We start from the raw sequence: 12,115 nt of genomic DNA, 5'->3' as shown, positions 1-12,115 counted from the left end.
ATATTTGATTCATGCTTTTTAAGAAGTTATATTGATGATATTTGTTTTCCTTGGTTTGGGGGCTTTAAAAAGTAAGTAAAATTTAATGTTGGTGTTTTCCATCCACTTGCAGGAGTCAGAAATGCCGTCAGAGGAGGGGTACTGTGACTTTAATAGTAGGCCAAACGAGAACTCTTATTGCTATCAGCTTCTTCGACAACTGAATGAACAGAGAAAGAAAGGTATTCTTTGTGATGTCAGCATTGTGGTGAGCGGAAAAATCTTTAAAGCTCATAAGAACATCCTGGTTGCAGGCAGCCGTTACTTTAAGACTTTATATTGCTTTTCAAACAAAGAAAGCCCTAACCAAAACAATACTACCCATTTAGATATTGCTGCAGTTCAAGGTTTTTCAGTCATCTTGGACTTCTTGTATTCTGGTAACCTGGTGCTCACAAGCCAAAATGCCATTGAAGTGATGACAGTGGCCAGCTATCTTCAAATGAGTGAAGTTGTTCAAACTTGCCGAAATTTCATTAAAGATGCCTTAAACATAAGCATTAAATCAGAAGCTCCAGAGTCTGTAGTCGTGGACTATAATAATAGAAAACCAGTTAATAGAGATGGTCTGCCTTCATCACGGGATCAAAAAATTGCCAGCTTTTGGGCAACACGGAATCTTACCAATTTGGCAAGTAATGTAAAAATTGAAAATGATGGTTGTAATGTCGATGAGGGCCAAATAGAAAGCTACCAAATGAATGACAGTAGTTGGGTCCAGGATGGTTCACCTGAATTGGCTGAAAATGAATCTCAAGGTCAGACAAAAGTTTTTATTTGGAATAATGTGGGATCCCAGGGAATTCAAGAGACTGGCAAAGCAAGGAGGAAAAACCAAACTACAAAGAGATTTATTTATAATATACCACCTAATAATGAAACGAATTTGGAAGATTGCTCAGTGCTGCCGCCACCTGTTGCCTATCCGGAAGAAGATTTGTCGTTCATCAAGGAGGAACCAGGTAAACATTGCGTATCTGAGGGTATCTCTTCACTTTTCATTCCGGGGCTAGTTGGATATAGTCTTGAAGTATAATTTTTAAGTATTTTTTTCATTATATAAGTAAGACTAAATTTGCATGCTATAATAGAGGGGGGGAAAAATCACTCAAACAAGCACATAATTTTGGTGTATCTTAGTTTTTTCTCTAGGCGTGTACATATACATATATATATATATGTGTGTGTGTGTGTGTGTGTGTGTTTCTCAAAGGTTGTGTTAATAATCAGGCGTTTGCCCATATTGTTATATGACATGTGGACTCCATATATAGTTCTTTGACTTTTCCGATCTTTAGCCTTGGTGCCCACTTTTTTTGTACCCAGTGCTGGAAAAAGTGAAATCTTTAGTTGTCGTACATAATCAATTTGTCATTTCAGAACCTTTTTGATCCCTAGTTAACATTCTTTTTTTGTGTGATTAAATCCCATTTTATTTATTTGTTTTTACAAATGCTGCTTCTTAGTCATTTTATTTGCTTTTTATTATATATCCTTTTTGGTGAGGAAGATTGGCCCTGAGCTAACATCTATTCCCAATCTTCCTCTTTTTGCTTGAGGAAGGTGATATCTGTGCCAGTCTGCCTCTATTTTTTATGTGGGGTGCCGCCACAGTGTTGCTTAATGAGTGCTGCTAGGTGTACACCTGGGATCTGAACCTGTGAACCCCCAGGCCGTGAAAGTGGAGTACATGAACTTAACCACTACGCCACTGGGCCAGCCCCCCTTAATTAACTTTCTTTACTCTTAATTTTTTTTGTAATTAAACATTTAAGTGTTTTGTTTAATTTTGCAAATGATAATAGGATTATTGTTGTTTGTTTAGAGCTACTTAGTGTTCTCTTCTCACCATAAATCTTACAGAAGCTGGAATATTTTGTTTGTCCTACTGTCACCTCATTTTCATTCTCATTTGCATTAGCTAAGAGAGACCTCTGAGACCTTACTTTTCAATATATCCCCGAAGGAATGTATACAAGAATCTCAGCGTATCACATTTATAGTGTGGATTTTTTAAAAAGGGGGTAGGGAGCCATTGTTGAAGAGTGTGAGCAGAAAGATTTGAAACTTGTCTTTACCTTTAATTGCCTGTACCTAAGTTAATTTTATTTGAAGAAGCAGCCCAGTGGGTTTGAGGTTTTCCTGTGCAGACCCCAGACATGTCCACCACTGTCATTCATGATTTAATGCTTGTTTTGCTTCAAAGCTCTGTAACTGTTCAGTGTCTGATTTACATGATGCTGATCATCTGGGGATGGAGGACTTTCTGTTAAAAAGAATCATTGTTTTTAGTTCCCAAAGAGCAGGATGCCCATAGGAATCCTGTGAAATGGTTTCTTTGGCTTTCTAGGTTTGAGTTTAGTTTCATTGGTTTCCTTTCATTTTATGTACGTTAAATCAGCATGCATGTATAATGAATAAATACTATTTGCTCATCTTTTCCCTCATACTCATGAAGTCTTTAGCAATAAAACCTCAGAGGCAGTTTCTTTAAAGTATTAAGGGTAGACAGACTTTCTTACAGCACTGTATTTTGGTTTAATTTTTAATATAGAAGACCTTGAAGCAGTTCTCAAAAATTTGAGTTCCCTTGTCTTTCTGCTCCATAGGTTAATCATTTAATAGTATGATGGGAACCCTGTAGTGCTTTTTTTAAGTACATATACATACACACACACAATTTAAGGAATAAGCAGATTTTTTAGGTAGTAGTTGATTGGCAAAACTAATCAGAACTACCCCATTCTTAAAATTAATGCCACATATAATTGGAGCGATTCAAAGAAAAGAAAAGCACTAATATTGAACGACAGTTTGCACTTTCAAACGTAACAACGTTACCAGCGATTACCCTGGCAAGCACCCTCGCCGAGGTTCTCTCAGTGGACTACGTCTACCATAAATTAATTTGTTGGTAATCCAGTGTTTTCAGTTTATCTCTTACATCTAATAAAAGATAACCTTCTTCTGTCATTGGTATCCACTTTGGGTTCTGTGAACCTTGCGTAGATCACAAATTTGGTTGTATCTGTGATTGTGTCAGGAGTGCTACATTCCAGCTCCTAAACTTTTTAGTGCTTCTAAATCCAACTTCATTCAGTGCAGAAAATAGCTGTTGATAGTGCTCTTAGAAGAGGGTTATGGTTAGGAGATAAGAGGACATAGAGCCAGGGTTGGCAAATTTTTACTGTAAGGGGCCAAACAGTAAACATCTTTGGCTTTGCGGGTCGTAAGGTCGGTTACCTATCTGCCCTTGTAGCATGAAAGCAGTTGTAGGCAGTGTGTAAACTCATGGACATGACTGTGTCCAATACTTTACTGCTAACGCTTGGAGTAGAGCAGTGGGTCTCACGGCTGCTCGTGGGCATCACCTGAGAACTTGACAGACCATGAGGATTCGCTCTCTCCACTAGAGATTCCAGTTTAATTGGTGTGGGATGTGGCCTGGTTATTGGAAGTTTTTAAGCTCTACAGGTGACTATACTGTGAGTCAAGGTTGAGGTCCGCTAATGAAAGGAAAGAGGCCACACTGATCCAGGATTTGATGATGAGCTCTGCCGCTTACCCACTATGTGACCTTGATCAAATTAAGTTAAACCTGTTTCCTCACCTTTAAAATACGGTGCTTATTTTACAGGATTATCATCTTAGTCTCCCATTAAAGTCAGTTTTTAAAGTCAGTTTTCCGGTGCAGTGTACTTCCTATCAAGTTCTGGGTAGATGGTTTCAGAACCTCAGCTTGGCCTTTTTGTTTAAATACTAGAAAGAATACTTTTTAAAGCAGCCTATCCAGTGTAGGATGACTATGAGTATTAGGAAGTTACTTTTATTTATATATTTATTTTTTAAAGATTGGCCCTGAGCTAACATCCGTTGGCAGTCTTCCTGTTTTTTTTTTTTTTCCTCCCCCAAGCCCCACTGCATGGCTGTATATCCTAGTTAGTTGCAAGTCATTCTAGTTTTGCTATGTGGGACACCACTACAGCCTGACTTGATGGGTGGCACTAGGTCCCTGCCCAGGATCCATACCAGTAAACTCTGGACGGCCGAGGCAGAGCGTACAAACCTAACCCCTTGGCCACCAGGCTGGCTCCAGGAAGTTCTTTTATATTGAGCCAAAATTTGCTTCTTTTCACCTTCTTAGTTCTGCATTTTGAGTAGTGGAGTATGAGCCTAACCTGTAATCTCTGTAGTCTACCTGGTAACTGCAGAATTAGACATGTGAAAACTTCCCTGGAAGTCCCCTTCTAGGCTCAGTGCTGTACTTGCCACCTTGTGAATTCCAGACCCTTTTACTGTCTTGCTTATAGTCTCCCATAGCTTGTTTCCCCCTGAGATTTTGGTGCACAGAATTGACTACAACTCTTCAGGCAAGCTCTGACCACTGTATAACAGTGGGTCTATGCTTACCAAGGTTAAGGCCTTTCTCAAGGTCATTCAGCTGTAAAAATAGAGGCAGGTTTCATGTTTAGGGCTGTCTCACATTAAAACCTTGCCATTAGTAAACTAGCAGACCTGGTCTTTTAAAAAATGAATCCCTTTTAAAACTTCAAACATTTTTATGAACCTCACATCATTGGTTATACTTTAATTTCCATTTATTGAGAAAATAGTGAAAAATTTCAGCAAAATAAATGCCTTTAAATGAATTTAAAGTTCTGTACCTAAACTTCTGGGAAATCGTAGTCAGTTATTCATTTGGTCCACAAGCAGTGCTTGGCCTAGTGTTTGGCTCTGTGGGTCCCTCGTAGGAGCTGTGACTTCCCCCAGATTCTTAAGCCCACAGTTTGTAAACCACAGCTCTAAACAGTGTTGTCTTCTTGCCACATAATGTTGAAGCTGGTGTTCAGATCCTTCTTAAAGAAAGACTTTAAGATAGTGAGCTAAGAAGGTATACCCATAAATATCAGGGACTTTATTCAGATGGCATTGTTTGTAATCTTAAAGACACCAGCATAGCTGTTTTTGACTCACTACTGGGTTCGCCTCAGATAATTTTTGATATGAGGATACTTGAAAGTAGAGCTCAGGAAAGGTTAGAAACTTCTGTCCTTTTTACTGTTTTATTGGGTTTATGGGATAATTAACTGTCAGGAGAAACTAAATTCTGGGTAATAGGCAAAAAGCTGTCATTGAATCCAAATCCTTGTCTTGCTGATTCACAACCAGAAAACAAATTTCAGCCAAATAAAGTAGATAAAAGTCTAAGATTAGAAATGAAACTATAGGCATAAATGCCTGAATTGTTTTACAAAGTGTGTTCACATATGTTGTTGCTTTTAATCAGAACAAGTCAGATGTTAATCCCATTTTTGATCTTTTGATGCTCTGGACTCATATGGAATATGGTTTTGAGTCTTGATTTTTGTATTATACCAGTAGCAATCCCTAGCAGTTTGTATCCATTGTAAATAACTGCACTCTACATATGTACATACGTTGTATTTATGCATGCGTACATAGCTCATTTTGAACAAAGATTTTGAAATGGCTGACAAGAAACAAATCAGTAAAAATACAAATATAATTTAGCAATAAAGAAGGGTGCTAATATGGTTGCCCTAATTAAGCCTTTAATTGGCTCTAAGATACTAAGCAGCCTCTCAAAAGAAGGAATCATACCTGTTCTACAGGACGATAGACTTTTCTGGTACTGAATTTTTAAAGGAATTTATCCAGTGGGGTTTTATATAGTTGACACCGAGTAGTATAATAGACAATTTCCTCAAAAGCGTTTTCTAGTAAATGCAGCAGTAGATTGTATCATTGATTTTTATCTTTAATAAAAGCTGATATAATTTTGTATAGATGATTGAAATTTTTCTTAATGCCTTACAAGTGTTCAGATGCAAGGTGGTTTTACTTGATCAAAGGATATAATTTAGAGTTCTTTTAAATAAAACTTCTTTCATCTATACTTCTGATGGGAAAACAGCTTTACAGCGTTTGTACATTTTTATTAATCCTTACAAGTAGCATTGAAATCAGGTTTAAGCTTTACATTTTCAATTTGTATAATTGCCATGTGGTTACAAAGCATGTAATTTGAGTATTTAAGAAAACAACTTTGAGAAAAGAATGCTCAAACTAAATATCTTTAAGCTGTCCTAGTGAGTCATATATTTGAAGTAATGGATTATTACTTCTAATTGCAGTAAACTCTTTAATCAGATTTATCTACTAACTAGCTTTTCTGCCTTCTATGTTTTGGGTGATAATTGATATTTGGCATTACTTTCAGATGTTTTGGAATCTTGAAATGATTTTTTTTTTAAGATTTTATTTTTCCTCTTCCTCCCCAAAGCCTCCCGGGACATAGTTGTGTATTTTTATTTGTGGGTCCTTCTAGTTGTGGCATGTGGGACGCCACCTCTGCGTGGCCTGATGAGCAGTGCCATGTCCATGCCTGGATTCGAACCGGCGAAACCCCCGGCTGCCAAAGCAGAGTACGTGAACTTAACCACTTGGCCACAGGACCAGCCCCTTGAAGCGATTTCTAAACGATCAAATTTTTAAACCTATTAAACATTTTTACAATTTTGAAAATTGGCCAGATTGATCTGAGACTTCGTAATATTTTGACCATGCCATATAAATTTACTTATGAATGATTGATTAATTGATTGATTTTGGTGAGGAAGATTGCTGCTGAGCTAACATCTGTACCAATCTTTCTATATTTTGTACGTGAGATGCCACTACAGCATGGCTTGATGAGCAGTGCATAGGTCCATGCCCAGATCCCAACCTGCAACCCTGGGCTGCCAAAGTGCAGTACACACACTTAACTGTTGTGCCACTTTGCAGCCCCTGAACTATTTAAAATATGTTTAAAAACCACAAAACTTGAGCTGTGAACCAGTTCTGACAGTTAAGATACACTAGCCTTGAGTGTCATATGGGATAGAATAGCCTTGAGTGTATCCCATATGATGTCTCTAATAGGAAAGAAGGAAGGAAGGAAAATTTCAGTATTCAAGGAATATTCTGCAATATTGAAAGCTGTAAAAACTTCCCAGAGCTTTAATCATTTTGGCAACAAACTTGATACCTAGTTGGCAACAAAACCAGCCATTTATATTTTTTACTTATTTCCTTATCTATGAATATCCATATGTTTTGTTTTAGAAATTCTGCTTTAGTTGCAGGATGCCCTAGACCCCCACTGGGGGTGTTGTAGTTATTACTTTTCTAAAATCTGAAGATGTTCGCACTGTACGTCTTGCCCCAAGCATTTCAGATAACAGATTTATGGACCTAGATTGATATGCTTTCTCTCAGGGGATTCCAGCGTCTGTTCTGCCTTTCAGGTAGAACTGTAAGTGATAATGTTGTCATTTTTCTTAGAAACTTACAATTGGGTACAAATGGTAGTTTGAAGACCTGATGCTCATTTGAAAAAATAAATGTCCACCAGCAGTTAATAGGCTGTAGGATATACTAATACTTAAGACTCTTCGATATTTACTCTTAAAAGGATGATAGTAGGCAACTACCGTCGTGCATTGCTTAATGACGGGGAGCCATTCTGAGCAGTGTGTCATTAGACGATTTAGTCTTCGAACATGGTACAGTACACCTACACAAACCTAGATGGTGTAACCTACTACCCACCTGGGCTGTATGGTACTCCTCTTATGGGACTGCTGTCATATGCGCATCTGTTATTGACCAAAATGTCGTGATGTAGCACGTGACTGTGTGTAGTGGTAGGAATATTCTGCCATCTTTTTTTCCACCTCTCCTGTACTTTTTTCTCTGCCTAGTGCTCCTTTCCTTCCCTGTCTGCCATGTTTGACCCAAGAGATGGCTAGACTGATGATTACAGAAAGGTTAGGAACCCCATGGAACTAGGATCTCTGTGGCCAGACTAAAGCTGGTGCTGAAGGAACCTTGTATGGACCCGTTAGAAAAGCATTTTGTGACTTCTGCCTGCTGAGGGGCTTAAGTTGCCTAACTCCTATTAGGTGTCAATCTCTGAGAGTTTTTATGAAACTGAATTTTTGATTTCTGATGTAGCCTCAATATTCTGGGGTGACCAGATAAGACTTAAATTTTCATTCAAAGCTTGACTCTCCAGAAAAGTATGTTATAACCAAATATTACTTTTTTGGGACTCAAATAGCTTTTGACATCGTAATATAAGGGGAGATTTGGTAATAAAATTTGTATTTAAGTCCCCAAGAAACTAAGCAACATACCAGAAGATGTTGATGTCAAGACTAAGGAAGTCCCTTACCTGGAACTTGTTCACGGGAGGACGGGACGGCTGTGGGGCAGAGGCAGAGCCAGTGCGCCAAGATGAGTCTGAGTAGGGAGTAGGGCACAGGTGCGCTGGGAGGTTCCTGACATTGAAAGAGTGGGAGAAAACGCCCCAGAGAAGGCAGTGAGGGCTGCATCTCATATCGTGCAGCGGTTGGCCCGGAGAGGGAGAGGGGCGTTCTCTGACTACAGGGTGGCAAGGAATTGGAATAAGTGGTAAAAGAATAGAAAGGGGAGAGTAGGGGGCGCTGAGCTTGGCTCAGGAGGTTAGGGCCAGATTGTGATTCTCTTTGTTTGACGTGGTCATAAATTGTGAATTTTATTTTACAGACTCTGAGGCAATGAGCAGTTTTTAGCTACAGATTCGATTTGTTTGTGTTTGCCTTTAACACACAAACGTTTGGAGGGTGTTGTTTGTGGATTGGAGTGTGGAGGGACCTGGGGAGACCTGTCGTGGCCTGGGAATGGCAGAAACAGCAGCCTTGTTTGAATAGTGCAAAGAGGAAACAGCGGAGCCTGGTCTAAGAGAGTGCAGTCGCTTGAGTCAACGCGTTTGGGGTGAAGGGGAACTGCTGTTTGCTGAGTCTCCAGGCTGCTACAGGAACGGTTAGGGTGCTTTATATAGTACATTTGCGACTGAATTTACTCTGACTGAACGGGACAAAAACCCCATAAAATGAATGAAGAGAAAAAACCTGTACCTGTTTATGAAAAAACCAAAAGACCCTAGTTCTGAAACCGTCTTCAGAGAAGAGAAACTTGATGCTGATGTGTATTTATATGAAAGCAGAAGTTCATAGATCTTAATGAGTCTCTGAAGAGTTTTTGTACAATGGCATTTTAGTTATTTCCTAAACCTTGATTTGTGGTGTCCTCTTGTATTTCATTCTTTTCAAGAATATTTGTGTTTTAAGAAAATCTGGGTTCGTCTGTACCTCCCTCATGTTTGGGAATTTTGAGAACCAAAGCACGTGGTCAGGGAGCCCTTCTTCCCAGCACGGCTGTGTGTGGCACTGTCAGGCGGCTGCTGTGCTGCTCACTCGCCGCGTGCTGGGAAGGCGTGCTGGCCCGCTGTGGGCCAGGAACCTAGAACCACGGGCACCAAGACTAACCTCCCTGATCCACGCCTTGTGTTTTATTGCACTTTATAATTTACTCAGGATTTTCCTTTTCTGATGTCACTATTAATGGCAACTTTGTGAAGCAGGCAAATATTGCAACTCTTTTTTTTGTTGTTGTTGTTTTTGTTGCTGTTTTTTTGTTTTTTGTTTTTTGGGAAGATTACCCCTGAGCTAACATCTGCTACCAATCCTCCTCTGTTTGCTGAGGAAGCCTGGCCCTGAGCTGACATCCATGTCCATCTTCCTCTCCTCTATATGTGGGATGCCTACCACAGCATGGCCCAACAAGTGGTGCCGTGTCCGCACCCGAGATCTGAACCGGCGAACTCTGGGCCACCGAAGCAGAGTGTGCGCACTTAAACACTGTGCCACTGGGCCGGCCCCATGCTACTCTTTTCTATGTGAAGAAAATAAAGTTATGATTGCTATTAAATTTTGAGGGTGGCGGCCGGCCCCATGGCTGAGTGGTTAAGTTCACATGCTCCGCTGCGGCGGCCCTGGGTTTCGTCGGTTTGGATCCTGGGCGCGGACATGGCACCGCTCATCAGGCCATGCTGAGGCAGCATCCCACATGCCACAACTAGAAGGACCCACAACTAAAATATACAGCTATGTACCAGGGGGCTTTGGAGAGAAAAAGGAAAAATAAAATCTTTAAATTTTGAGGGTGGGACTGAGATATTTACCATTCTTTTTAGTCTCATTCTCTTTCCATTGCTTATTGATCAATTTTTTTTTTAAGATTTTATTTTTCCTTTTTCTCCCAAAGCCCCCCTGTACATAGTTGTGCAGTTTTAGCTGTGGGTCCTTCTAGTTGTGGCATGTGGGATGCTGCCTCAGCGTGGCCTGGTGAGCGGTGCCATGTCCGCGCCCAGGATCCAAACCGGCAAAATCCTGGGCCGCTGAAGCGGAGCGCGTGGGCTTAACCACTTCGGCCATGGGGCCGGCCCTTGATCAGATTTTTTTAAACCCATGTGTCACATAGCATTTTTTAAAATGTATGGTTAATCAGAATTATAAAAAAATGAACTCTGAAGAGGAGGGTGCTTTAAAGATAGACAAATGTATGGCTTGTAAAGAGCAATGATAGCTAATACCTGGCACAGTTAACATTTTGGAGATGGTTTTCTTCAATAAAGAGAAGGTTGATAAGGTGAATGTTGGTTTCACACACAGTGTGGATAAGGTTTGGTTTTGTTTATTTAGAGCAAAAGTACATCAGGTGTCACTAGGAAAGTTAGCTTCAGATGCGTGCACTTTGCTCCTGTGCTGTCTTGTTCCGGGATTGCAGCTGTGCGTTTGTTTCGATTGCCTGCTGTGCCAGGCCTGTAGCTTTGTGCTCATAGGACGTTAGCAGGAGGCAGTGTAATACGGTGGATAAATAGTGCAGGCTCTGCCGCTAGCTCACCAGAGTCCCCCCATAAAGTCCAGGATAAGAGTTACCCTGCTATTATTACGTAAATATGTAGTGAATTTTAAATGAGATAGCGTGTACAAAAGGACTGATTTCTCCATGCATAAAATCTGGTTTTTGTTATTGTTCTTTTGGGGAGAGGTCTGCTGTTACCTGTTCACTGGAGAAAGACCTTTGTAAAAATAAGAGAAATTGTATGTGGCTGATCACTTGAATAGTATTACATATACCTGCTGCCAGTCAGGAAGATAGCTGCTATCTTGTGAAAGTAATGTTTTAAAAGCGCTTTAAAAGGATCTTTGGGGCCGGCCTGGTGGGGCAGCGGTCAAGTTCGCACGTTCGGCTTCGGCAGTCTGGGGTTCGCGGATTCAGATCCCATGTGGGACCTCTGCACCGCTTGTCAAGCCATGCTGTGGCAGATGTCCCACATATAAAGTGGAGGAAGATGGGCACAGATGTTAGCTCAGGGCCAGTCTTCCTCAGCAAAAAGAGGAGGATTGGCAGCAGAAGTTAGTTCAGGGCTAATCTTCCTCCAAAAAAAAAAAAAAAGATCTTTGTTTCTTTGCAGAGAGATCTTACCCCCCTTTGCTTAGTTTAAATGAAGTGAAAAGTTTCCCTAGGAAGGTCATGAGTGTCCCAAAAAGCAAGCACATTAGAGTTTACTTTTTAATCCTGCAGTTTTAGAGAAAAAGATGATGCCCGAGAGTTCATTCCCAGCTCAAGTGAAAGGTTGGTTGCCTGGCTCTCCCCACTCACATCAGCATAAGTGATGAAAAATGAGTTGCTGGCGGTTTGGCTGGTTTCAGATAAGGTGCAGCAGTGATAGAATGCGTTGATTCCCGAGTTAGCGTGCTGTTTATGGAGGCTGTTGTCAGCCTGGAAGTGCTGGCCTCTTTTGAGATTTCGTTTTTGGTGTCAAGGACCAAGTAGTTGGTTCCCTTCAGAGGAGCTCTCCTCGCTGTCGTATGGGTCTGGCATTGGCTCTGAGAGGAAATGTTGTTCAAAGGACCGGTGCACTTGCCACCTGTTAGGCTTTTAGGCTCAGATGCTCTGTGCTTAGTGTCCATGTAGGATTCAAGATCACAGGTGAGTTGTGATACTTTAGAGGGAAGGTAGGAGACAGGAAATGCCTGCTTTAAGAACTAGCTGAGAAAAGCCATCAGCAAGTCACTATAGAATGCCACCTAAATAGAAACATCCTGTATTTACAAACTTTCTTGGCAGAATTTTAAGAAGTGCCCTCTGAACGGACTGTACACTTTAGAGTAATGACTTTTTA

General features: G+C 40.5%; 1 protein-coding gene across 1 annotated transcript in view; it reads left to right on the top strand.

The window, feature by feature from the left end:
- ZBTB10 (zinc finger and BTB domain containing 10) overlaps nucleotides 1-12,115 on the top strand; it is a 36,794-nt gene that overhangs the window by 10,754 nt on the left and 13,925 nt on the right. The window contains exon 2 of the mRNA XM_023648397.2: nucleotides 113-1,001. Within this exon, the coding sequence (XP_023504165.1) occupies nucleotides 113-1,001 (889 nt within the window). The remainder of the gene's footprint in view (nucleotides 1-112; nucleotides 1,002-12,115) is intronic.

Source organism: Equus caballus, chromosome 9 (genome assembly GCF_041296265.1).
Source record: "Equus caballus isolate H_3958 breed thoroughbred chromosome 9, TB-T2T, whole genome shotgun sequence".
Classification (NCBI taxonomy): domain Eukaryota; kingdom Metazoa; phylum Chordata; class Mammalia; order Perissodactyla; family Equidae; genus Equus; species Equus caballus.
Note: the sequence above shows the minus strand (reverse complement) of the source record. Positions and strands in the feature narration are given on the sequence as shown.